Source organism: Lagopus leucura, unplaced genomic scaffold, assembly GCF_019238085.1.
Source record: "Lagopus leucura isolate 7727_CA_CO unplaced genomic scaffold, USGS_WTPT01 Super-Scaffold_702, whole genome shotgun sequence".
Taxonomy (NCBI): domain Eukaryota; kingdom Metazoa; phylum Chordata; class Aves; order Galliformes; family Phasianidae; genus Lagopus; species Lagopus leucura.
In genome coordinates this window covers 5,055,299-5,083,233 of record NW_024962254.1, presented here as the reverse complement: position 1 = coordinate 5,083,233, position 27,935 = coordinate 5,055,299, and the positions used below count along the sequence as shown (strand labels likewise).

Sequence of the window (27,935 nt, the reverse complement as noted above, 5' to 3'; positions counted from 1 at the left end):
ATTCAGAACATTCATGCCACACACCAAGGGCTTAAGATGAAGTATACCAACAAGCTTGAGGTGAAGTATGGCCCATCATTACATGCCTGGAAAAAGAAGTCAGCAATTCCCCAAGGCCCATTTTGTTCTCACCTACATGAGCAATCAGAACTAACATTTAGAAGAGGTAGTTACACAGGCAGTTCCTCACCAGCATACATTAATGTGTACATAAAATTTAAGACAAGGTCTCAATGCTTAAGATATTCATATTCAAGGTTTCAGCTTCTTGAAGGAAAAAAAAAAAAAAAAAGAACAACTGATAACAGAAAGAAAGTCACCTAAATCATAAGCTGGTCAAAGCTGCAAAATGCTGATCCACAGTGCACTGGAGTCACAGAATCTCACTGCTGAAGCCTGGCAGATAGCAAGGTTCAGAAAAAGGATGAATAAAACTGAAAGATTTTTTTGTTTTAAATATGATTTCTTCAAAACAGTTAATGTAATTCTACAGTCTCTAAGTACTTTGCTCAAAACAGAGCATGAAACATTCAGATTTAAACACAGTATTTATGCTGAGATTTAATATGTTAGAGTAAGGTGAGAAAATGTCAGGAACTCTAATGGAAAGATGCACAGGTATGTATTAAAAGATTAAATTTCAACATTGTGTTCACTTTGTTCCCTGAGGGCCAGAGGAGACTGCTAACAGAAAAGCACTTGGTGTCTTAGGAAAATCCTGAACTATCAGACATATCAGCCAAGCTGAGAAAACTTTTCAACAAAGTTGGAATTTTAAGAGCCTGAGGACAACAAGCCTTGCCTGAGTCTTCCTGAAATGCAGTTGTCTTTTAAACTGCAAAGAAGCCTTTCTGAAGAAGGGCTTCAGTGTGAATGAAGCCAAAGCTGGAAAATGAGGGGACTGCCCCAGCCATTTATTAATGTCAAATATGCTGTCTCATGAATCAGGGCAGCTTGTCTGGTTTGGAAGCCTTACAGAAAGCCCAGTGCACCTGGCTCGTTGAGCTCAGCACCATGCTTTAGCCCGCTCCAAGAGGGGAGCTGCATTCTGTGTTTTGAATAGTTCGTCCCGCAAACAATTTTTTTTAAAGGCTTTTATTGAAGAGCCATCAGCAAACAGATCATGCAGAATTTGAACAATACACAGAATGGGGAGGAGGGAGGAACCCACACAAGGCACAGCCCCAATTATTTGTCACTTCGTAAGATCTACCCAGCACAAGTGTCACACTTGCTCTTCAAGAGAATGGCTTTGAAAGCATCCTGATTTGAAAAAAGCTAAGTGTGTGTGGGAGATACACATACACACACACAAAACACACCCACAGTTTTCTTTGGCAACCATCGTCACAGTGGCATTTCAGGAATAGGATAGATAGCGAAGGAAGAAATGAAAACACTGATGCAGACTGCATTCTCAGCCACTTATGAGCAAGAGTCCGGGTCCAGCCCTGACCAGTGTAGAACAGAATGGAAAAGCCACTTAAGGGAGCTATGTTAATAAACTTCCAGAAAGCTAGTTTAAAAAATAAAGATTTCTTTCCCAGCATCAGTTCCAAAGGGTAGGGGCTGTTCATTTTCCTTACAAACTTCACAGCCCACTTCTGCCCATGCCTTCCCTCCCTCTCCAGTTGCAGTAAGATATAATTTCTGTTCCCTCATTCTCTGTGCCCTTATCATGACAATTTATACCAGCTGAGGGCTGAGATGTCCAAAATTCAATGCCACTGAACACGGGGAGTTTGGCATCAACATGAACAGCACTGCTCTTTAATCCATTGTATACACCAGCAGTAAGGACAGCCATCTAGCGCAGCAAGGAAGGCATCAAGCCTAGAACAGAAACTCTACTGTAAGGTACAGCATTGGGGAAAAGCCAAAGGAAAAAGCAACACAGAGCAGTAGCTCAATCCACACACTTTGACTGAAGGTTATCTGTGTGCTGCCTACTTCTCTTGTAGGCATGAGCAACACTGAGCGCTGCAACACAGATAAGGAAGCAGGAAGGGAACACTGAGAGCGTGCACAACGAGGCCTGGCCCTGATCCCAGCAAAGCCAGCAGAGGTATAATGGCCACAGTTGTTACAGTACCACTTCAGTGCTGGTGCTTGGCCTTTGCAATCCACTGCTTCATGTAGTGGACTTCCAAAGCCCGAGCTTGTTGCACAGATTTGGGATCACAAGGGTTGCGGCTACGCAGGTCCAGGTGATGAGCTCCATCTGGGATCACAATTGCCACGAGGGAGTCTGTGATGTTCTGGGTCACTCCACCTGCAGACCATGGATCCAGGCCACCATTGCTGTAAGGAATTAATGCTTCATTAGGGCACCGCAGCGAGGCTGCACTTCATATCAACATCTCCATGAGGACTTTCAACCAGTTGGCAGATGTATGATAGAAACAGACCTCATGCTTGCCTCCATGCCCCATGCCCACCTCTCATCAGAGGTGCCTTCCCAACAGTTATACAGCTATCAGTAGCTTAGACAAGGCTAGAGTGTAACCATAAACTATTTGCTGGTTCTTATAATAACATGTAGGGCCACAGAGAGATGGCAACAGATTCATCTCAGAGGCTTTGCCATGAAAAGTTCACGTCCCCCTGAACCTGCCTCCAACTCTTCCTTTGTGACAGGAAGAATTTAATATAATTCCCTCTCCAAGTCAATGAACGCATTCCTCATGCTGCAAATCCAATTCCAAATCATGTCCTGTCCACAGAACAAGCCAATGGTGGAAATGAAGTAAGTTTTGCATCTTTTATTCCTAGCTTTGGACTTCAGAGGTTGTAGGGATTACTGGGTTATTTTCCTTTACTGCACTGTTCTTCCCAGAAGTGGTCCATTTCAATTCATAAAGAAAGCAATTTCTATATGCTTATGAAACTATGTGACTTTAGATTGGTTCCTCAGTTAACACACTGGATCCACCCACAAAAAGAAGCATTAGATGTTGGCTTCTGTATTTCAGTGAAAGTTTCTAGAAATATCTAAGAAATGAGAACACGTTGGGCCAGAGATGCATGCTAGAAAAAGAAAAAACACATGGCAACACCAGAAATCACAGACAATAACAAGTGAAAAAGTGCAGAAATAACAGTAAAAAATGTGATGGAATCTATGATTTCATTTGTTTCTCCACTGGAGAGGAAAAAAAAGAAAAAACAAATGTCCTCAATTTCCACAGCTCTTAATTGTCAGTGTTTTTAACTATGATTGCAAGTGAAAGAAATGTTTTACATCTGGAAGAGAAAAAGCACACAAAGCTGCCCAATAAGCAAAAAGCATTTGATTTAAAAGGTCATCTGAATCAGCAGAGCACCTTGGCAACAGGGGGATGAGTTGCTGAGAGACTCAAGACGTACGTGGACTTGGATCTTTTGCTCCCAGTCACATGGAAACTAGGCATGCCACGAGGAAACAACAATCCCTGGCTTTTCTGGGAGCTGCTGGCTGCATCCTCTGCAGCTCCTGCCAAACGACAGCAGCAGAGGCACTGACGCAGTTTGAGAAGTGAGAGCTGCCCAGGAGAGGGGAGACAGAGGGCTCACTATTAAGTCATCCCAAGGCTCACAATTTACAGAAGATAGCGAGTACCAACAGAAATGGATCATTCCTATGCTAAAGCTAAGCACGCACATGAATAATCGTTGCCCAACTCACAGAACAGAAGTTTGCAGGTGCAAGCAGAAGTAAAATAAGTCAGCAATTCCCTTTCTGCAGTGGTCAGGCAAGTAGGGCTTCAGAGCAAGCAATCTCAATGTACAATATCAGCACTAGCCCTGATTTTAATTCACCATACTTCCTGACAGCATAGATAGGGTCCCGCCTATCCCACAAGAAGTTTCCTTCCCTACCACATCTTCAGGGCCTCTTCAGTCCTTGAGCTATACCCAGATCAAGAGAGACTTTTGCATAATCTCAGAAACTGTTTGTGCATGCTTTTTAATACGTACATCCTCACAGTTGCCTGTCTGTTTTTTGAACTTCTCACCTTTCTCTTCAGCCTGGCATTGCTTTGCCTTTCATTTTTTTTATTCCTTTTTTTTTTTCCCTTCCAGTGATGCCTTCTTCTGCAGATTGCTCCAGTATCTCTCAAGATAGAACCTTCACAGTTAGCCTCCCCCTCCCATACAGACCTGGACAGATGGGTACCTTAGCTCAGAAGCTGAAACATCCAGGTATGATGCACCTAGCTTAATTAAGTAACTCTTAGAAGGTGCCTGAGTGGTACAATATAAAGTGGATCTGCAGAGTGATGTGCAGCTTACAGGGGGAGGAACAGCAAGAACAACAAGAACAGCGAGCACACCAGCCAAATCCCAGCATGGCTGGGTGAATCCACCCCATGGTGGTTCTGTTCAGATGCAGCATTCTTCCCTTCCTGGGCAAAACTGTTGTGCAAGTTCCTCAACACTAATGCAGTGCTTCTAAACCCACAGGGAGCCACATCCCCCAGCAGACACAGGGATATTTTTTGTAAAGTGCTCTGGTGTTTGAGAATAAAGAGCTCTTATACAAAATGTACAGTGTTGACAACCTGTTTGTTTGCAGAGAGGCAACCCAGCTTGACACACAAAGCTTTGTGTGCACAGCATTTGGTTGCGTTCAAGCTTTTCTCATTTCAATCTCCTTCAGTAGGCATAAATTCTGAAACACTTGTTTAGATTTGTTTGCTCGTTTATCACTTACAAAGCCAGTTTCTACTCTACAGGTCTGTGAAACACTGGAAATCAGCAACATAACAAGAATTAAGTTACAGCAACTTTTTTTTTTTTTTTCCCCTAAATTTGAAGCTTTCCAAACAGGGTGAAATTTCTCACTTTGGAGCACGTATCCTGCTGGGACAGAAACAGCAAAGGACAAATGAAAGGAAATCAACAGGCTTCTGGAGCCAAACAGACTGAATTTAACAGCTGAATCCCAATTTAAGACAACTTTTACTTTAAAATAGACAACTATTTACCAAGTCCAAGACATTAATTCCAACTTTTAAGTGTTGGGTTTTCTTTTTTCCCTGAAAAGGCCTTACAAAATGTAAACCAGGAGATGCCTGCTGTTGGCAGTGAGTACAGAATCACAGCTCCTGAGGGCACAGGTTTCAGCTGGGTTTATTAAATGTCTCTCTACCACATAAGACCCTAATGAACAGCCAAGTGTTAAGCTGTCCACAACTAGAATCCCTTCACAGCAGAAGTACAGTTAGAGGAACCTTTCCTTTATTGAAAGCTGAGCAGGGTTTAACCTTAGGAATTAAAAAAAAAAAAAAAAAGACTGAATAGCAAGAAGCATGCACAATTTTTGTACTATACTGAAACATTTTTACATTTTGTTCACGTACTAAGTTGTGTTAGACACTGCTGTTATATTAGTTGTATGCCTTACCACAACAGGAACAGCTTTTTACTTTCAGACCTTGCATGATTTTGTTGAAACTTGCTTATGTACCATTAAAAGACAGCAGCAACTGGAAATGAAAGCTCCCCAATATGCTTTTTTTTTTTTTTTTGAAATCAAGATTAAAGAGCAATGTCACACTAGCAGTCCACAAGGCTATCACCAAGAGCAACAGTTCTAGTGATCAAGATCCTATGTTGCAGCTAGAACTTGTTCAGACTTCCCTTTTACGTGGAAGAGACAGTGCTCTGGCTTCTTAAAAGCAAGACAGATTTACCAGCATGAGAAACCTGGACTTTGGCCACTAGATAAGAAGGAATCCAAGGGGAAGAAATTTACATTGGACAGAATTGGATTTATTCGGCTGGAATGCTGCAGACAGATCACTACCAGAAGACAATTCAAATAAGGCTCACCTGAAGATGATGTTGCTGTGTGAACTGATGTTTTTCCCTCCATACATAGAAAGAATCCAAGAGGGGCGAGGTCTCACTCCCCACAGCTTGAAACATTCATCTGAAAGTGCCTCAAAGTCCCATTTCTGAGGCTCAAACATGTCATGGACACCATCTGTGCACATGGGCATCACCATCTCTGTGCAGACCTGAGAGAGAGCAGAGCAACAAGATGTTAATGAGAAACTGTCCAGGAGCCATTTGTGCAGTATGTAAATACAGAGGCTCACACAGAGTTTAGAGATTACCATCAAGCTATCACAATACGTGCCAAGTAAAAGCCTCATCTTTCATGCAAAAACATTTCCTGACAAGCCAGACAGAAAAAGAGATATAGCTTGGGCTTTTGTTTTCAGATGTTCTCCAAACATGAATCACTGATGACACTGCCTGTGAAACGTTGCTGTAATCCCTTTTATTTTCCATGTTTTTGAAGAATGAGGTTCTTTTAAAGCAATATACAGACAAGAAGGGTCTTTACTGGTGCTTACACAACCTCCTCAATTTGTATCCGGTCCAATATCTTAACAGTAACATGAATTCCCATCTCCTCTAGCCCCCCAAAAACTTAACAAGGTGCAATTTTAAGAGGACACAACACACACCTGATAGTACCACCCCAACTGGCCCAGATTCTTTGTTGCAGTCTCAGACATGTCAAAGCAGGAGGCTTCTCCTGTATAATTGTAGTAGATGTTTATTGCCTGGAAAACATTCTGCAGCAACAATTTGTCAGAGAGACTGGGGTCCTTTAAGAACTTGCAAACTTCCTGCAATGAAGAGGAGAGATAGGAGTCTAAATCTGCAAGAAATACGCAATACCTGATGGGATATAATTTTCTTTTCAAAGTACATTCAAAATACTATTAGAATCTTTGTATGTTACTATACACCCTGTTTGTGCAGTCTATGCTATCACAAAGAATCTGAAACTTTACAATTCCTGATTAAAAAAAATTCTTGGCTCTTGATGCAACCTGTGGCAGTCAGTCAAACCAAGAGAGGAGAGTGGAACCAAGTGGAAATGACTTCAAAAGCCCAGGCTTTAATCACTCCTCCAAAGCATCAGTTCTCAATTACCCTTATAGGCCAAGCTGGTAGAGGCTGTAAGAAATCAGCTTTATAGGGATAGTCCACCATAGCCAAGTCTATCCATGTTTCACTCAGCCAACTTTTCAACATAGCAGCATCCTGAAGATTCTTCAATGGGCTGCACAAGTGAAATGTCCTGGAAAGCCACTGTAAACCTGCATCTTTAGTAGAAAAAGAAAAAAATCACAGTTAAAATGTTTGTGTCATTATCACATTGGTCAGTTGTGCTGCTACTAAATAATTCACTTAGTGTAACTGACCTGGTGAAATTGCCCCACATACAAGCATGTGGGATACAAGAGCAGATTAAGACTTACTCAACATTGCTAAATCGGTGGGAAATGCAACCTCAATACTACAGCTTATGGATCTGCCACAGTTCAGGCAGCATTACCCAAGAAGCAAAGATCAGGTTATTTGGCTTCTTTTTTTTTTGATAGAAAGCAGTTACCTACCAACAAATGAAAAGCTTCAATCCAGATAGCTCAAATTACAACGTATGAAATGGATCTCAGAATTCTTCTTGTCTTTGCTTTCTTTATTTTATCTGGTCTAGAATTTCTCCAGTTCAGCTTTCCTAATGTGAATTGGCTAACTCATCCTACCAGGTTTTATTTATTCATTTTTAAGAGAAAAGACTGTCAGCTCATCTGATCTTGGATGTTTGGCTCTGGATTCCAAATTCTGCCACTTGTGAATAAAGCACATGCTTCAACAAAACAGACACTTACAAAAACAGTGCTGAACACATCCAAGAATATAGCTTAATATAGAGAAAACTGACCACCAGCACCTGTACATCTCCAGGTTAAAGGCACGATGCAAAGACACTGATACTATGAAGTCATAACATAATCCTGAACATTACAGCCATTTGAAGGCTAGTGGTAAAGTCTTACCTGTTGAGGAAAGGTGGTTAATGGCGCTCCAGGAATTCCGGATGCTTTCTGAGCAGCCAGTTCCACTCTTCTTGAAATCATTAGTCACTATGGTAAAGTAAGCACCACAGGGAACCAAGTCACCAAACTGCCAGATTGGGGCAGAGGCTGCCAGTGCTCTGCAAATGAATACAAAACCAAAACTGCTTGGAGAAACGCATGTATCCTGAATCCCTGCTATGTGATTATCTGCCCTCTGGGCAATACTTCTGCCACAGCCACTATTTAAGCAGCATTTATAATTCAACTCAGACACTCACCCCTGGATGAACTAACTCATACTGCTGCAAAATTCTTCTGTAAGTCTACACACAAAGGCTGCTGAAAGTTACAAGCCTTGGAAGCTAGTGCAAAGACACCAGTAAATATATCAAGTGGAAATTCTGACAAATAGTAAAGTAAGCTAAGTGTCATCTAGCAACTAATTCTCTCGCTAGGCATTTGCAAACTCAACTGAAGACAGCCTTTGCTCAGAACTACTCCCTAGTAGGCAACAGGAACACAATTACTATTCTTGTATCCTACAGTGGAAACAAGGCACTGTAGAGATTAAAAACCTGTCTCAAGCCACCAGGAGGTATAAAGCCAATGTTACAAATTATTTCTTTTCGAGTAAAAAAAAAAAAAAAAAAAATCCCCAATAAGACATCTCTGAAAGTGTAGGTTATCCAGTACCCACTGACCTACAATAACTTTTGAGGCAAACAATACCTTTTCCTAAATTCTAAGCGATTTAATTTGTCCTTCCAACACTGAAGCCAGCTTGAATTACAGTAATTCTCCCAGTACTGTAATAGTTATGACATAGAGGTAACAGATGTCCTGCTCAAACACAGAGCAGAGTAGTAAACTCACCCAACTACCACATGGGGGTATTTCATCCGAAACCAGGCTGCCAGCATTCCCCCATAAGAGCCTCCAATGGCTATGACAGGACTGTGTCGGGCTCCTGCAATGGTCTTCTTTAAGTACTCAATTAGCACTGCAAAGTCTGCCAGAGCTTGTTCTGAGGTCAGGTAATTCAGATGCTTGGAATCCTGAGACAAAGAACACAGGAGCATTTTATACAGCAATATGTGGCAGCAGTCTCTTTTCCCCAGACTACTTCTCTGGGTGAAACACTGGCTGGAGTTGTGGTCAGTGGAGTTGAATCCAGTTGGCATCTGGTCACAAGCAGTGTTCCCCAGGGCTCAGTACTGGAGCTGCTTCTATTTAACATCTTTATTAATGATCTTGATGAGGGGATTGAGTGAACCCTCAGTAAGTTTGCAGATACTTGGGAGAGAGTTGGGATTGAGTGTTGACCTGCCAGAGGGGAGAAGGGCACTACAGAGGAATCTGGATAGACTGCATCGATGGACCAAGGTTAACTGTATGAGTTTCAACAGGGACAAGTGTCGGGTCCTGCACTGTGCTCACAACAACCCCAGGCAATCCTACAGGCTTGAGGAGGAGTGGCTGGAAAGCTGCTTGATGGAAAGGGACCGTGGTGTACTGATGGACAGTCAGCTGAATATGAGCCAGCAGTGTGCCCAGGTGGCCAAGAAGGCCAATGGCATCCTGGCCTGTATCAGGAATGGTGTGGTGAGCAGAACCAGGGAAGTCATCCTGCCCTGTACTTGGTACTGGTGAGGCCCCACCTTGAGTACTGTGTTCAGTTTTGGCACCGCAGTACAGAAAGGACATGGAGGTGCTGGAGCAGGTCCAAAGAAGGGCAACAAGGCTTGTGAAGGGCTTGGAGAATGTGCCCTACAAGGAGAGATTGAAGGAACTGGGGCTGTTTAGTCTGGGGAAAAGGAGGCTGAGGGAAGCCCTTACTGCTCTCTTCCAATATCTGAAAGCTGCTCACAGCAAGAGCAGGGTTGGTCTCTTCTCACTGGTGACAGGACAAGGGGAAATGGCCTCAAGTTGCACCAGGGTAAGTTTAGGCTGGATATCAGCAAAAACTTCTTTACAGAAAGGGTTGTTAAGCACTGGAATAGGCTCCCCAGGGAGGTGGTTGAGTCACCATGCCTGGATCTGTTTAAAAACCATTTAGATGCGGTGCTCAGGGACATGATTTAGCAGAGGGTTGTTAGAATTAAAGTTGTATGGTTAGGTTGTGGTTGGACTTAATGATTTTTAAGGTCTTTTCCAACCTGAGTGATTCTATGATTCTACAGAAACAAGTAAGAGGGATTACATTCTAAACAACCTATGTAAAACTACTGAGTGGCCACAAACATTCTATGATTCTATGCACATCGAGTTATAAAATTGTGCCTGACAAACTAAATTATTGCAGGTGTCCTTTGAGGTGCTAGAAAATCCTAGATTTTCTTAAAATATGTAATCAGTAGTTACAAAAATAGGATAGTTGTTTATTTCTAGCATATCTTACTCAGGCAAGAAGTTGTTGCACCAACAAGAATTACAGTAAGCAGATTTTTGTTTTTATAGAACACCTCCAAAGAAGAAAGCAAAGACAACACTTACACTGAAAGATTCGTTTCCAAAGGGCAAGGATTCTCCATAATATCTATGTTCAGCAAATACTAACATGGCATTAAGTTCTTCAGCCACATCCCACATAAAACCCTGATTGGAGAAAAAACAGACATTGAAAGTGATTGAGTGACCTTGCTTAGAAGTCCCTACTTCCAGTCTATTTGAATGTGGTCTTTGATGAGTAAGATATCGCTATCAAAATACAACCAGAAAGACAGACTGCAATTTGGTTTTAAAGTAACACAGAAGTGGCAAAATGCAGAAGGTAGACAACTGCCCAGATAAATATAAACGCACACTGCTTGATGTTTTACAGCATCTTTGTTTTGTAAGTGTGCTCAAGGCAATCCTGCCACAGCTCCTACACAGCACGACATCAATTCCCAAGAAATCAAAAAGCAAAACAGCACGTGTGTTTGAATTAGGACTACAGTACAGAAAAAAATTCTTTGGCAATGAGCAGTAATATAGATAATTGAAACACACTTATTGGCAAGTGATAAGTAATCACAACCAGTTGTCATTACTTGGTGACAGCAACATTTTGCCATCCACCAGTTATGCAGAGGGGCACACAAATCACCAGCTGCCAGAACAAAGCGCATAAGCAGTCCTTGGTTACTTCAGACCTGCACATGCCAACTCCTGTTGCACCAGTGGATTTTATAGTGAAGTAGCAAAAAAATGCCTACACTCCCTTTTGTGTAAAAGGAAGGTGATGGAATCACTGACCCTGGAGGCATGCAAGAAACATTCAGACATTGTACTGAGGGACATGGCTTAGTGGGGAAATACAGGTGATAGGTGGACGTTTGTACTGGATGGTCTTAGAGGACTTTTCCAATTGTAGTGATTCTATTATTTGCATGTCAGGGAAGTAATAACTTCCAAGGATTTTGTAAGGGAACAAGCATCTGTTCTTAATTCCTAGGCAGCTTCATTTCACTTGATATTTTCCTTAGTTTTCTTAGAGGAAAATAAAATAAAGCAATCAAACCAGCTCCTTTTACTCAGAAGCATTCTAATCAGTGAGATTGGTGCAGTTTGGTCCACACTCTTTCATCCTTAGCTTCAGGCACCACAGAGTGTTTCCTCAAGTGTTCTTCACCACTCAAGGAAGTTAAGGCAAGTTCTTCCCTTTGATTTCTGTGGACTTCAAACAGGACCTCAAATCCCCTAAAATCTTTCCTATATTTTTCAGCTTACTTTTTCTCCTGAAACTCTCATAACCACAATTGTAAGTTCTCTTCAAATGATGCCGATGCTATCTTGCTTGTCCTTATTTTTCAGTAGGTCACTGCTGGAAAGGAGGACTGTAATTTAAAAATCAGGGATCTAATTTGTACGTACTGTGTTGTTGCAGAACCACGTGATGTCTCCTTCATTGCCTGTATAAAACAGTATTGGCCCATTGTCTTTCTCCCAGTGCTGATCTGCTATCAGATATCGCTGCTGGAACGTAAGATTTTGATCAAATCCAAAGTGATCAATCTGTCAAAACAGTGGAAAACACCAATTTCAGAAAGAGAAAATTGATCGTGGATCCGCAGCACAAGTGCTGACAGTCACATTGCAGAAGAAAAATAAAGAGAAGAAAGAGTTTCACAAGGATAAAAGACACTAATTTATATTCTCAGATTCCTAATGTATCAACATTCCTCTGCCTTGCAAGGAAGCCAACAAAAGTTAGAGGTCTACGCAGTCAAGGCGAAACTTACCTTCAGAAATAAAAGCCACGTGCTCTATTAACAGTATCACACCCAACCAGTAAAGTCTAATTTCAGTTTTGTGAAGTGAAAATTGGTCACTGCCTGACAGTGCATAAAGTCTTAGAAAAATTCCTGATTTACCTTGTTATTTAAGACTTCCTTCACTCTTTTGGCATAACATCAAAATTCAAACAGAATTAGAATAGAATATGTTAACTTACCTTAGAATATATTCACTGTTAGAATATGTTTACTTTTTATTCTTAGAAAAATACTGATTCTCTCTATTGAGAAGACTTTTCCAGTAGTTTTACTAAGTGCTTTTCCTCCAATCCTTGTAATTTTTCAGTAATTCACACAGCCTCCCCAGTTCTTCTTCTTGCCACTGCCCTAGAAATACTTTAAGTTGCCCTACTCACAACTTGAGGCAATGAAGCTGTGGGGTTTGTCTTATTAGAAATTCACTTCCAACCTTGCAGGTCAGTTTTTCAGCCTTCCCTCATATTGCTTTGTATGCACTATTCCCCTTCACCAAACATTCATTAAAATTGCTTTTAAAGTTAGCTCCTGCACGGGCAGGATGTTATTCTGGAAGAAAGATACCTACCCATGCTTTTACTAAACAGGAGAGCTATGCTAATTTCCATGTATTCCCAGATCAGCACCACTTTTGGTCATCAGCTGAAGATGATCTCTACTATGATTTGACTTCCATTAGCAGAACGCACCATTTCTTCCCTTTCATACTGCTGCTTGCGGTAGCAGCCTGACATCTGCTGGCTTGAGCACCTCTGCTCAGCCATCTGCCTTTGTATCGACAACTGTCAAACCTCAGATGCTCTCAGAACTACATTTCATTTGGAGAACACCCTCAAGTTAGTGTTAAAAAGCAAGACATACACAAATCCAAAGGCTCATTTCCCTCGACAGCTCAGGAAAAGCAGCCCAGCTCCGGATCTGCAGGATCCAATCTCTCTGCACCACATGTTTAGGTACAGTTTGGGATAGAGAGTGCAGGAATTTACGTTACACGTTGCTGCAAGATGTATTTTCCCCCACTTTCAAAGTTCAGGGAGAACTCTGGTGAGCCTGAAGCAAGAGGACAGCGGATACAGTCCACTGCCTGACCCGTGCATTGCCTTGGCACATAGGACAGGCTCCTCATCCTAAATAAGCCAACTTCATGGCTGCTGAAATACAGCTAAGTTATTTACATTTTTTTCCTGTTTGTTTTACAGTTTGCTCCCTATTTGTATAAGTACATGCATGTTATCATGCACACCCTTAGGGTTTATTCACTGAATTCCAGTACCAAAAACATATGCTGAGCTTATTTTACACCAACAACTCACCTGCTCCTTTTTTGTTTGCACAGTTACTGTTAAATTTAAGTTCACTTTCTACATCAGCCATAATCAAGAGTGATTTGTAGATCGGACACACAAGATCAGTACACAAAAGTCTTTGATCCTAAAACCCTGAAGCAATTAAAGAGAGATTAAATAAAGCTGATCTAACAAGTTAACAAAGTTTAATAAACTCCAACAAAGCACAACTAGATGGAGGAAGAAATTCTTCATTGTGAGGGTGGTGAGACACTGGAACAGGTTACCCAGTGAGGCTGTGGATGCATTCACAGCCAGGCTGGATGGGGCTGTGAGCACCCTGGTCTAGAGGGAGGTGTCCCTGCCTATAGCAGGGGGTTGGAACTACATGATCTTAAAGGCCTCTTCCAACCCAAGCCATTCTATGATTCTAGACAGTTAAAAACCACATCAGGAAAATAGGCTTACATGTCCTATCTGCTTTTTATGGGATCACCTCAAACTGAACGTCTTGCCTTAAAGCTTGATTCTCCATCCTCTCTGCCTGAAGCCAGAGTACAAACTATGATGCTACACAAAACATATTCAGTTCTCCTGACCTGCAAGGTTATGAATAAAAATCTTCAGTGGAGGCAGCCTAGTGAAAAAAACCAGACAGAAACACACGAGAAAAAACAGCAGGTGGAGCTGTTGTGTAGCCACAGCGCACCACTGCATTGCTGAATCAGAGCAGGCAGCCCTGAGTGAGTTTCTTTCCCCATACTGTATCAAATACAAACACGTCAAACTCCACGCAAAGAGTACACGACACACAGGCTAACACCTAAACTAAGTCAGATTTTATTAAAAAGTTGAACCAGAAAATTTCTTTCCCACTCCTATGCAAAATAAGTAAGCCATTCAAGCTCAATTAGACAGAATAGAACATACAAGGAAAAGTGTATTCAGCTGTTTTGTTTTCCTTTTCCCCCCAGGACAATACCCTAGCTGGTTAACAATAACAGTGGTTAAGGTATATTACCACATATGAGGGTTACTTTTAATTTTTGTGACAGCAAAAAGCTGTGCAATAATCCTCGCTCCAGAAATCATGAGACTCTTCAAATGTTGCCTTCTTTTTAATTTTGGATTAATGGATCTCTTTGCTGTTCTGTTGCATCACCAGAACAGCATCTCTGCCACAGAACCAGATTCTGATAAAAGGATTCAAGTAGAAAAAGGAGGAGTACTGGAAGCAAGAAGTCACAAATAAATGTAAGGCAAGCTTCTGTCACCTGCAGGATGCAGGAGAATACTTTGGAGAGCAACAAGTAAGAGGCAAAGAGAGCAAGAAGACAACTTCATTTCCACGTAGGAAAGTCTTCAGGAATCTAGTTTAAATAAAAAAAGAAATCACCCTATTTCTTCCCAAAAGAAGAATTTCTTTGGCCTGAAAGACTTGCAAAACATTTGGGGAAGATACACGTATAAACACAACACACTGTGACATGGCTGCAACCTGGAGCCAGCTGCCTCCTGAGTAAAGTCTGGCCACAGCTGCTGAGAACTGCACTCACTGAGGTTCATTAAAAACACAGGCAGGCTCACAGCCACGTGGGCCATTCTGTCTCAGAAGGCTTGAGCCAGCAGCTTTGATCTTTCAGCTCAACAAAACTTCCTCCAGCACATCTCATCTGCTCAGGATGAAGAGCCATCTCCGGCTTGTTCCACCTCTCTGCCATCTGCATGAAGAATGTGGCACAGTTATCTGACCTTACCTTGGATGTGCACATGCCCTGTGCTTATGTGGACCTCTCAAAGAGGACTTCTTTCTAAATAGGTGGGTTTTTTTTGTTTTATTTTAAATGGACTTCCCAAAACAAGACACCCTGCTACACACATTTCCTCCAGGAAAGAAGAAAAAAGGCACAACAGATGTTCATCAGTTATTGCACAGATGTTTGCTTAATATACTCAGAGCCTGTGGTACTGAGTGAAGTGTAACAGCAAAACAGGACACATGGGCTAAAACCCACTTCCTTCTCAGCAGCACCTTAAGGTCATTAATAATTACAGAGAGCAAAATCAGTGTGGCTTGCGTTGGAAGGGAACACAATCAACATCCAGTTCCAACCCCCTGCTGTGGGCTGGGTGCCCCCCACCAGTTCAGTCTGCCTAGGGCCCATTCAACCTGACCTTGAGCACCTCCAGGGATGGAGCATCCACAGCTTCTCAGGTAACTGTGCCAGGGCCTCACTGCCCCAAGTAAATTATTTGTTCCTGACACATAACATAAGTCTCCCCCCTTTCATTTTAAAGCCATTCCCCCTTGTCTTATTGCTAACATACCATGTAGAAGTGCAGCCAGCAGATCGAGGGAGGTCATCCTTCCTCTCTCTACTCTGCCCCAGTGAGGCCACATTTGGAATAGTGTGTCTAGTTCATGGCTCCCCAGCTCAAGAAAGACAGGGATCTCCTAGAAGGAGTCCATCAAAGGGCTTGGAGCATCTCTCACGTGAGGGAAGGCTGAGTAATCTGGGTCTGCTCAGTCTGGGGAAAAGATGGCTGAGGGGAGATCAGACTAATGTTTATAAATATCTGAAGGGAGGTGGGAGGCAAGCGGATGAAGTGGATCAGGCCATGTTCTTCTTGGTAGTGTGTAGTGACAAGACAAGGAGCAATGGCCTAAAACTAAAATAGGAAGATTCATACATACATGCAAACTTCTTTTACAGTAAGGGTGACAGAGTACCCAGAACTGTTGTGGAGTCTTCTTCTCTGGAGATATTCAAGACCTGTCTGGATGCCTACCTGTATGACCCATTATAGGGAACTGCTTTGGCAGGGGGTAGGACTTGATCTCCTGAGGCCCCTTCCAATCTCTGCAATTCTCTTATTCCCCCAACTTTTGCTTATAAGCTCCCTTCAAGTAGTAGAAGGCCATGACAAGGCCTCCCTGAAGCCTTCTCTTCTCCAGACTTAACAACCTCAGTTCCACCAACCTTCCATCATAGGAAAGGTGCTCCAGCCTTCCAATCATCTTTGTGGCCCTAAAAAAAGCTGAGGCTTTTCCAAAAAGAGATAACAACTCATAGAGTAGCTATGTATCTAACACAGTATGTAGTATCTAACAAAAAGATTTTAAGGTCATCAGTGGTGGAAAATCTATGCCTGATGGTTTTACACTTTTGAAACTCTGGCAAGTGCTCAAGCACAGCCTTCCTGACATGCCTCATTTCAATTTTCTATGTGACAGCATTATTTCTCCAAATTTAGATGTCTCACCTGAAGCTGAGTCAGTTGTTTTACTGGTGAAAAGCCAGAAGATTAAGGATTAAGTGGTGATGGAGTTGTTTTCAGTGCTCATCCTGTCTGAATTATTTCCTGAGGACAGGAAGATGCAGGATAGGCTGAGGATATCCTCCTGTGTGAGCAGCAGGCATCAGCCTCCCTGGGATTTCACCACCGTGTTGCTACGCCCAGCTTCACTCCCAGCAGGCTGGGAGACCCCTGGCCCTACTTGCTTTGTTTCCTCTTTGCTTCCTCCATCTAAGTTGGAAGTTCAAGAAGGCAGAGACTGCCCTGCCATCTCTGTATAGTTGTATTTAGTGAGGCCCAAAGTTTTGTTGCAAGTGCAGTGATGTGCAGTTAAATATTCCAGCTCCTAAAAACCACTGCAGCAATAGAGTACCACTAGAAATACACACACCAACTACCTCTTTAAAGAGACACAGAAACAGAGATAAAAAAACTAAATAAAACGTGAACATATTTGTCTCCCCAACACCATTCTTACTGCTTTACTTCCTCTTACTGTACATGCTTATGTAAGACAGCCCTTGAGTTTCATCTCACTCAGTCATGAGATTCATGATCTCAGATTGCCCCAAGTGACTTAACAAAAATAAAAAGATAAGCTTTATTTTAATGTTTCCATCTTAAAAGTGTAGAAAGAGACGTTCTACGAAGCACTCACCAACTGAATTCTGCATTCTTTTCTCACTAGGCTGCTGTTTGTGTAAGGGACACCAGAGATTGAAGATCAGCACCAGTCCTGACATACCTGATCAACTGAAGCTCTCTGGAAGAGCACAGTGATGCTGCATTCTCTTGCATCAGGCTACACTGACCCACTAACTTCAAAGTCCTACAAATAAATCAAATTGGAATTCAGTGACAATCCTGATGTCACTGCAATCTTTCATATTCCCTATAATTCAGAAGTTTTATAGCAATTTAGGTTTTTGTCATTAGATCTAATTTTACCTGTTACATGTAATAATAAAGCATGCAGATGTAATACACAAACTTCTTGTCTATAGATTCCAACTTCCATTTTATGTAGAAAAACAGCAAGTTTCCATTACTCAGCGAGGCCAGATTTGAGTTGGGAGGTTCAAAATCCTTGTAATGGAAGGATCTCCCCAATTGTGACTCTGTCCTTGTGAACACGCTGCCCTTTGACTCCAATCATGTTTTGTGTATCTTACTGAAGCTCTTTTTGCCCTGCAGGAACCATGTCATCTGCTCTAGGGAGGCTGAAGCTGCTTAAGGAAGTCTGGTTTTGGCACTCATTTATCACTTTAGTAATTAAAAAGCAGTGATGAGGAAAGCCTCAGACAGGAACTCTACCCCTGCCCAGTGACACACAGTTTGGACGAAGCACTTAAATGAAAAAGACCAAGGAACATTAAACAGCTACAGGATGTGCTGTAGGAAAGCACCAGGCTGCTCAGGTCAGCCCTCGTTAGAAATAAACAGTTTCCAAACATGGTATGGATGAAAAGTTATTTTTATTTCAGGAATCAAAGCAACTATTGGGATCACAAACAAATGAATTCCTACTTCCATAAACTATTAGCAGCATCCTACCACAGCTGATACCTCAGGTCCTCCTGACCAGGAAGAACTTCACAAATCATTCAGGCTTCAAATGAATGCTGCAGAACCTTCCAGCAATCACAGGATGCTATCCAGCTGGTAGGACAACCCAAGAGGTTTCACACCCTCCCCATATTTTTGGCCCCAGACTCCAGGGTGGTGAAGCTGCAGCAGAAGAGAGGCAACGTGTGGGCAAGGCAGCTGATGAAAACCACTGCAATCAGCTTTCCTGCCCACTCTCCTCAACCCTGCTCTCAGCTCAAAGCAGCAGTGAGCTTGTGTTGCTGCGAGTTCATCAGCTACATAAGTTTAGAACAAACAGGCAATCCACTCACCAAAAGTTAATGACATCGATGCTTCTGGTCAAGGCATTATTATCCTGCCCAAATTCTTCAACGGGACAGGGTATGGAGTAAGGAGTACAGATGAACAGGTCTGTGCTCTATCATCCAAAGCACAAAGCTGACATGCACCAAAATGCACAATGCCAGCAGAGGCACTCTTGTGAAAGGTCTCTCAGATCCATCACAGGCAGAGGCCTGTAACTTTTTCCATCCTCTTTCCAGACCAAATTACACATCTCTCACATCATTACAAATGTATCACATCATTAACATTAGGAGGAAAAACAAAATGTGTATATCCTTTCAAGATGTCACAGATTAATCAGTATAAAACCTATGTTCCAGTTCTGCTCAGTTGATCTCTGCCCCTCCCCAAAAAGCTGCTAAAAACCTGCTGCTTTCTTAGAGGTTCAACTCAAGCTGCATCAGTTTTACTTCCCATATTTTCACAGCTATTTCTCTCTCAGCTGCAGCTCAATCACTACCATCTTTTCTTTTCTACAACAAATCCCACACTACTCAGGTAATCCATGGAAAAACTCAGTTGAAGTGCACATAAGCAGAAAAACTACCGTTATCCATCCAGCTCTTCTCCTAGTTAGACAAAGCACTGAAAAAAACCCAAGCTGCTGCCATTCACTGAACTAAAAGGTTCTGCATAGCTCCATCTGAGACCAACCAAGTGCTAGGGACTTCACACTTGCCACTGTGGATCATTTCTTTAATAACTACCAATTCTGCAAAATACTAATTGCCATTAGTTTGTAGGACAGAAGCCACTGCTTAGGAGCTACAGGAACTCCTCATTTCACCCTGGTGTGACTTAAAGGACTGAAAACTCTACATTTGTAGGTGGCCAGGCATTTGCCATTGATTTTCAGATCAGCCTGTGGTTTTTAACAGCTTTGTGGAAGAACTCATTTTCAGGAAGTCAGGCAGCAAGGAAAAACAAGCTGCTGGTTTGAGGTATAAATCAGAAGTTTACTAGTGCTAGTTCTGCTTTCACCCACTTCCTTTAGTTCAGTCTGGCCTCAGTCCAAGTCCTAAGGAAGGCAGGGGGCTGAATACCCATCACTTTCTGTTCCTGTTGTCTTAAAGGGAAATTGCTGCACGGAAACTACCGCCTACAACTACCTCTTCTGCAGATTCAGTCCCTTTGTGGATGCTTTTAGAAAGTTGTCAGGACCTCCTCTTGCTTCACAATGCAGGATTTACTCCCCTTGGAAGCAGAATAAGTTTACCAGAAATGAAAGGAGATGCACCAAGTGTGTCCTTATCAACAGGGAGAGGCAGAAGCCACAGCAGGTATCACACAGCAGCTCCTGCACCAGCATCCCACACATCCAGGCCTTTCAGTGAACAGCCCTTGTCCAGAGATTCTTCCTAGGCTTTCCTCCACAAACACCTTCCCAGAAGGGCTGAACCAAGCCCAGAGGTCAGCATTGAGTAATTAAAGAAAATTAACCCCCTATCACAGAGCCAGGAGGACAGCCTCTACTAACTGTGCTGAAAAGAAACACTGTTTCCATTCTTCCATCCATGTTGAATTCTGACTTCCTGCGCCTAGGGGACAAAGTAACCTTTAGGAAGACATACAGAAGATCACTAAGTTCAGCCTGCTTTTTTGATTGATTTCCTTCTAGGTTCAGCTGCTTCAGATACGAAGCCTACATATTCCAGAACTTACAGAAAAAAGAAAACGTAGGTGTTTCTTCAGATTTTGAAGACCTAAAGAAACAAACCAGTGCAACAGCTCGGGCGATTGGCATGGTAAGGTAACACAAGGAAGCTTCAACCACATTAGCAGGATTGCTCTCTGCTAAGACCTCATGCATACCTGGTTTATGAACTGCTTGCTACTTCAGCCACACGTAGATTTCTTTATTCTTTAGTCCCTTAGACCTTCTTTATTAAAAAAAAGGACTGATGGAAATCCTTCAGAGATCCACTACAGCTTTTAAATGGTTAAAGCTTGAGATAAAGATGCTTATTTTCAGAGACGGGAGCAAGCAATGCTTTCTGTAGCCCTTCCTACAAACTGCTCACTTGACTGAAGAGACTGCAAGTTGTGAGGAAATTAAGTGTTTCCTGCCTAATTTGAGCAGATTATGTCTGCATTGTGACCCTCAGATAAGTAGTGCATAAAAATAAAACTTCACTGACAAGCTCTAACAAGTACTTCCCTGTTTTCCTGTGCATTGAATGACTGCTATTGTTTCTGCTTATAGGCCTGCTTTATAGCTTACAGCTCCCGTTTCAAATCACACTGTGAAATCACAGAGTAAGAGCTGCCAAGTACTCCTGTACTGCTTGATGAGTAAAACATACACGCCAAGTACTGCACCTCAAAATACAATCATCAGCACCACTGTTCTGCATGCTGTCACAGCCCCTTGGTGCCAATTAAAATTATGTACAAAAATCTCGTGTTTTTTCCTTTACCAGAAGTTAAAAGTGTTGTCTTGCCAGACATGCCAAACTTTTTTTTTTTTTTAACCATTCCCAATGCTTGTTACTATTCTGAGACACCAACCTGAGTCACAAAAGGCTGCCAAATAACTGCTACTCAGAATTAAAATGCTGATTTCAATCTGCTTCAGTATCTTCAAGAAAATTTGTGCCTCACAGTCAAGAGCAGAACAACTCCAGGAATCACTGGCTTTTTCTGAACTGGCACTTCTATAAAACATAGAATCATAGAATCACAAGGTTGGAAGGGACCTATAAGATCATCTAGTCCAACCACCCTCCCATTCCTGTTAGTACTACAAGCTACTGAACCATATCTCACAGCTCCTCATCCAGGCGCCTCTTGAACACTGCCAGGGACGGCGACTCCACCACCTCCCTGGGCAGCCATTCCAGTGCCCGACCACTCTCTGAGACAAAAAGTTCTTCCTTACGTCTAACCTAAACCTCCTCTGGTACAACTTTCCTCATTTCCCCATCTCCTCAGGTCCTGTTTGTTGCCTGGGAGAAGAGGCCAAACCCCTCCTCATCACAGCCTCCCTTCAGGAAGCTGTAGAGTGCAATGAGGTCTCCTCTGAACAGGCTGCCCAAGGAGGCTGTGGATGCCCCATGCCTGGAGGCATTCAAGGCCAGGCTGGATGTGGCTCTGGGCAGCCTGGTCTGGTGGTTGGCAACCCTGCACATAGCAGGGGGTTGAAACCCTTTTCTTTTTCAACCAAGGCCATTCTATAATTCTATACTTTTATCATCCATCCTTTAAAGCTTCAGCCTGTAACACAAGATAGACATTAAAGAAACCTGGTGTAGCCAGAAGAGATCAAACTGCATTACTTCTGAAGCGTGAAGAGCTAGCTTCCTTTTACATATACACAATGTGAGCACAGACCTTTACATGCATTTACTAAGCTATGAAATCTAGAAGTGACTCAATGCAACCAAAACCAATCTTCTGGAAATGGCCACAAAATACATGTGTCTTAGCTTGAAATAATCTGACAGGAGGAACAGACGCAGAACCTTGCTGAACAGCAGTTTATATGTACATGCTACGTTGGTTCTTAGGCCAATTCATAGCTGCTTACAGAATAAGAGATGGGCACACAACGTGGGATTGTGGAGAAAAGCCATCACCACATTACGTCTTACACGGTCATCAATTATTAAATTGATGGAAGAGGCATCACATGCACTCAGAACTCTCAATTCTTGGTGAAGTCAGGAGGGGAACAGCAGAACTGCTGCCTTGGACTTCTGGAGGGCAGACTTTGAACTACTTAGGACCCTGGTAGGGAGGATCCCTTGGATTTGCTTCTGAAGGGTAAAGGGGTCAAAGAAGACTGAATGCTCCTCAAGAAGGAAGTCTTAAAAGTGCAGAGCAATCTGCCCCTGTGCTGCAAGATGAGCCAGAGGGGAAGAAGGCAGGTATGAATGAACTGAAGACCTTTCCTGAGGCTCCAGGAAAAAAAAACAAAACAAAACAAGCCTACCTCCTGTGGAAGAAGGGGGAAGCAACTCGGGAAGACTACAAAGAAGCACAAAGGATATGCAGGGAGAAATTTAGAAAGGCAAAAGTCCTCAACTCTACTTGGCCACTGGAGTAAAAGATAACACTACTTTATAACAAATATATGAACACTAAGAGGAGGGCTAAGTCAGATCAATTACCCTCAGGGTACTCTATCCCCTGATCTGAAAGTCTTGGATGGGTTGCAGAATAAACTCCCCAGAATTCAGATGGGAACAGTTAGAGATACCTACTACTCCACCTGGGCTGCCACAAGTCCATGGGGCCAGATGGAATCCACTTGAGGGTGCCAGGGGAGCTGATGGAGGTAACTGCCAAGCCCTTTGCATTGGCAATCAGCATTCCTGATCAACTCGAGAGGTTCCAGAGGCTCGCATCTACAAGAAGGGATGCAAGGAGGATCTGGAGAACTACAGGAGACCTCAGTGCCAGGGAAGGTTACGGAGCACATCATCTTGAGTGAGATCACACCACATGCAGGACAACCAGGAGAACAGGCCCTATCAGCAAGGGTTCACAATAGGTAAGTCCTACTTAACCAACCTGATCTCCTTCTGTGATCGAATGACCTGCTTGGTGGATGAGGGAAAGGCTCTTGACACAGTCCAGCTAGATTTCACCTCTGACACTGTCCCACACTATTCTGCTGGAGAAGCTGGCAGCCTGTGGCTCTTTGCTGGGTAAAGAAGAGGATGGAGGCCTGGGTGGTGAATGGAGTTAAAGCCAGCTGGCCAACAGTCCTGAGCAGTGTTCTCCAGGAGCCAGTACGGGGCTGTCCTGTTTAGTACCTCCACTGAGAACTTGGATGAGGGCATTGAGTGCACCCTCAGTAAGTTTGCAGTTGACACCAAGCTGGGAGGAAGTGCCAATCTGCATGGGGGTAGGCAGGCAACACAGAGGAATCTGGACAGGCTGGGTAGCTGGGCTGAAGCTCAACAAGACCAAGTGCCAGGTCCTGCACTTTGGCCACCACAACCCCAAGCAATGGTACAGGTTTGGGGCAGAGTGGCTGTAAGACTGTGTGAAAGAAATGGAGCCAAGGGTGATGGTCAACACTCACCTGAACACGAGTCAGCAGCATGCTCAGGTGGCCATGAAGGCCAATGGCATACTGGCTTGTATCAGACAGTGTTGCCAGCAGGAGCAGGGAGGTGATCATCCCTCCGTACTCAGCTCTCATGAGGTGCACCTCGAGTGCCGTGTTCAGTTCTGGGTCTGTCACTACAAGACATCGAGGCCCTGGAGTGTGTCCAGAAAAGGGCAACGCAGATATGAGGGGTCTGGAGCACAAATCTTACAAGGATCAGCTGAAGGAACTGGGATTATTTAGTCTGGAGAAGAGGAGAACCGGGGGAGTCCCTGTTCCTCTCTACAACTGCCTTAAGGGAGGCTGTGGAAAGACAGGGATCAGCCTCCTGCATAACCAGGAAATATTGGTGATAGGTGGATGGTTGGACTGGATGATCTTGGATGTCTTTTCCAACCTCTGTGATTCTATGATTCACTCTTTTCAAAAAAGCCAGCTTATCACAGAGAAGCCTTTAAATTTCACTAAATTCAAGCTATTGTCCACTCAGTACCACATTTAGTGCATCAAAAATTTTTAGGCTTCACTTTTTATAATGCTGGTAGGTGCATTGAAAACAGGAATCCAGAGGTGCAAGAAAAGGCTCCCTGAAAGTTAGAAAAGCTGCCTGACTCCAAGCCCTCCCCATCGTGAGATTATCTCTACTTGGAGGAGACAGCTCTCAAATGCTTCAGTGTCTTTCCAGTGACTCTTCATTGTGGTCACTGCCACAGCTGCCTACAAAAGGGCTATTCAGATTGGCCTTCTACTCGTACCTCCATACATTTTTACATATTTAAGTTCATTTTAAAAAAGGCTTCATTTAATACACCAACCACAGTTCATGAGCAAAATACTAAAGCATAAGAAAGGCCAGTCTTACCAATAGAAGCCACACTAGCCTAACAGAACTGTAAAAGAGATCAGCTTCCTCAGTACAGACACAGCTTGTTGACTAAAGATGTGGATGATGGCAGTTCCTCATCCAAAGGCTGCATACCTATTTGTGGCAGCACGAGTGATCTTTCTATCCAGGTAGTGTCATTAGTAAATTGGAGAAGTAGAGGCCTTAAAGGCATCAGCTGCATACCAAGGAAAAAGTGTCATCATCCCCCACCCCCAAGCCAAAATAATTAAGATCATTAGGGACACAGACCAGGGCACACACAGGCTAAGATCCCAGTCACACTGACAGACACTGCTTGACTTCTCTGAGTTCTAGACTTTAACCCTGTTGTCAAGGATGCCAGACACTTGGCATAGCAAACAGGAGGAACTTCAATGCAAGTTAACTATGAACCCTTTACTTCCCCATGTTTAGGAAAGCAGGCAAACGCCAGGCTTAATTCAGGCATCAGCATATGCTGTCACTAAACCTCCAGGCAATGCTAAAGGTCTCTATGCCAAGAAGTTCCACTTAGACTGTGATTCTACATTGAAGTTTTCAGCTTCTGAAACTCTGTTCTCCAGAGTGCAACACTAATGAATGATTTACAGTGCTCAATGGGTGACATTTTAAGTGATGAGGTTCAAGAAAACCACTATCTATACTTCACAAAGTTGTCCTGTGTGCAAGTACTGGTGTTTTTTAAATACAAATGTGTAAGAAACATTTCTTTTATTACAGCAGATTTTGCTGTACTGTCGAGTTGTTTTTATAGTGCATACGTACTGCCAAGTGATAATAAACTCATCAACATGATAAACAACAAGAATAAACTTCAGCTACAAAAGAAACAGCAGCATGGAACAGGGGCAGATGATTCAAGCCCTGAGCAACTTCACTGTAAACAATTAAACATCAACAAGCAAAGTATCACCAGCCCTAGTTGATATCATAAACATAGTTATCATAATCATAGTGTTTATATTCCATTACACAGCCACAATGCAATTATGAATTTCCAGACAGCAGCCTTCTGCTGTTGCCTGTCCTATATGTAGCATGGGTCCTGCATGCTGTGCTACCAATAAAGAAGTTTTATGTCCCACCCTATGGTTAAGCAGGAACCCTCTTTCCCATAGCAGGTACTCACAGACAGTATCATTCTGTTTGCAGTAAGGAAAGGAAACTTGGAAAAGACTGAAGGAAGCAAGATCTGCCAACATCTTTAGAACAAAGTCACTGGGATTTTCCCTTCCCATCTCTCAACATTTATCTACCCCTAAATCCACAGAACTCAGGCACACAGCAGCTCTGTCATTTTGCTGTCAGCTACATGGCACCCAACAATAACCAAGTGACACCACAAACTGAATAGGGGTGAGGTCAGAAGTGCAGCACCACTGTGACAAAGAGCAATTCAGATTGTGGCACAGAATGATTACCATCAATATTAGAGCAGCAATAGGTAACAACCAGCATGCTACAGTTATGTGTCATGCTTTAAGTTACAACACTACTACCAGATTGATATCCTGGCCAATACAGACCTCAGGTTGCAGAAGGTATCTGTGGTTTCCTATGGGGCAATGAGTTTCAGAATTATTAAAAGAGGAACCCAAACCACTACCTGAACATCAGAAAAGCATTCAATAGAGAAGTTCTCAACCCGAAATACCATAGGCTATGCAGACAGACCCCCAAAAGAAGACTATGCACACACCAGAAACAGACTACAGACAAATGAAATCCCAGTGCAAGTTTCCCCACTAACACAGCTCCCTGGCCACCTCTCACTACTAACAACAAAGACCTAGTCACTAAAATTATTTCATTTTTATGTTTTTCTTAACTGTTCTCTCTGAAAGCACAGAATAGCTCGGAAGGGACTTCCAACATCATCTAGTTCAAATCTTCCAGCAGCATATGGCAGGGTTGCCATCCATTAAATCAAGCACCAGCACAGGCTGCCCAGGGCCCCATCCAGCCTGGCCTTGAGCATCCCAGATATGGGGCATCCACAGCTCCTCTCGGCAGCCTGTTCCTGACCAAGCTCTTGCTAAAAGAAAAAAAAACTCCCCTGACATCTAGTCTAAATACCCTCTCTTCTAGTTTAAAACTGATTCCCCTTGCCCTATCACTATTCACCCATGTAAAGAGTTATTCATCCTTCTGTTTATAAGCTCCTCTCAAGTACTGTAAGGCCACAATAAGGTCTCTCCTAAGCCTTCACATCTCCAGGCTGAAGAAGCCTCCATTATGAAGTCACCTCCTATAAATTTAACAAGAAATGTTTTATTCTCACAACTCTGTGCTTTGATCACCCACAGCTCCCCTGTTTAGCCCAGGGCATGAGATTCAAAGAGAGGCTACATGCCTGCCCCCAGACAAAGCCAGACACTACTACAAGGCATCCTTTCCTCTCACCATGCATCCCAGTTAATAAGAACCATTACCACCATACAAGATGAGGTAGAAGATCAAGATGCAGACATTCCCGGACGTGTCAGAAGGAGCTGCTGACTGCTTTGGAGAAGGCATAAAAACAAGCAGGTTTCAAGCGGAGCACACTAACACTTGTATGGCCCCAGGTTGGATAGGGCTCTGAGCAGCCAGATCCAGCAGGTGGCAACACAGCCCTCAGCAAAGGATTGGGACAAGACGGCCTTTAAGGTCCCTTGCCTCCTAAGTCACCTAATAGTCGTGGATTCCCCTGTATTGTACACGTGCAATAGATATTGCCAACAAACTGAGAACCGTCGGAGCTGACAGCAAAACAAAGCTCAGATTAACAACAGAAATCTCTTCCACATTTGCAACGAACAAAAGCCACCCATTCAAACACGGAAACGCTATCAGCGTACAGATGACAACTCAGGACGTACTACGGAGCTTTGGACACGGCTACAAAGATGCCCACAACAGCAACCCCTCAAGCACAGCCTATCCCATCACGATTCCCCACAGCCCGGCTCTCCTCACGACCCGCAGCCCGGCGGGCTCCTACCTGCTGCGTGAGGTACCGCGTGACGTACGGGGCGGGCAGCGGCGCGATCCCCCGGCGGCGGCGGGGAGCAAGGAGCGCGCCGAGTGACCCAAGGAAAAAGAGAAGCAGGAGGAGCCGCAGACACAGCATCTGTAGCATCGCCAGGCTGAACAGGAACTAGCCACCGGCCCGCGGCTTTATAGACGGCCCGCCCGCTCGCCGGCGGCTGGGGGGAGGCGCCTCCCCTGAGCCCCGGCACGGGGCACTCTAAGGGGGGCGGGGCCTGAAGGGGATGGGTTACCGTCTCGCACGTGGTGGGCGGGCGCTAAGAGATCCGGGCTTCCGATTGGTTACCGGTTGCAGTTAATTCGCGCGCTCTCTCGCGGTTGGTTGGCTGA

The 27,935-nt window shown here is 43.4% G+C and overlaps 1 protein-coding gene across 1 annotated transcript; it reads right to left on the bottom strand.

Annotated features, from left to right (window-relative positions):
- Positions 1-275: 275 nt before the first annotated feature.
- LOC122175087 (prolylcarboxypeptidase) lies at positions 276-27,768 on the bottom strand. Its single transcript, XM_042862496.1, has 9 exons — positions 27,559-27,768; positions 11,721-11,861; positions 10,359-10,460; positions 8,739-8,920; positions 7,845-8,002; positions 6,934-7,106; positions 6,459-6,623; positions 5,815-6,002; positions 276-2,301 (listed from the first exon to the last, which is right to left on the bottom strand). Exons 1-9 carry the CDS (start codon positions 27,694-27,696, stop codon positions 2,097-2,099), a joined length of 1,452 nt encoding a protein of 483 aa, XP_042718430.1. The 5' UTR covers positions 27,697-27,768; the 3' UTR covers positions 276-2,096.
- Between the last annotated feature and the right edge of the window lie 167 nt (positions 27,769-27,935).

Excerpts from the sequence above, each read along its gene's own strand:
- LOC122175087 (XM_042862496.1), bottom strand. The coding sequence starts at position 27,696 with ATGCTACAGATGCTGTGTCTGCGGCTCCTCCTGCTTCTCTTTTTCCTT. Across the intron at positions 8,921-10,358 it reads TTGGAAACGAATCTTTCAGT|GATTCCAAGCATCTGAATTA; the intron begins GTAAGTGTTGTC and ends TCTTTGTCTCAG. Across the intron at positions 8,003-8,738 it reads TACCCCCATGTGGTAGTTGG|AGCACTGGCAGCCTCTGCCC; the intron begins GTGAGTTTACTA and ends ATTCATTTGCAG.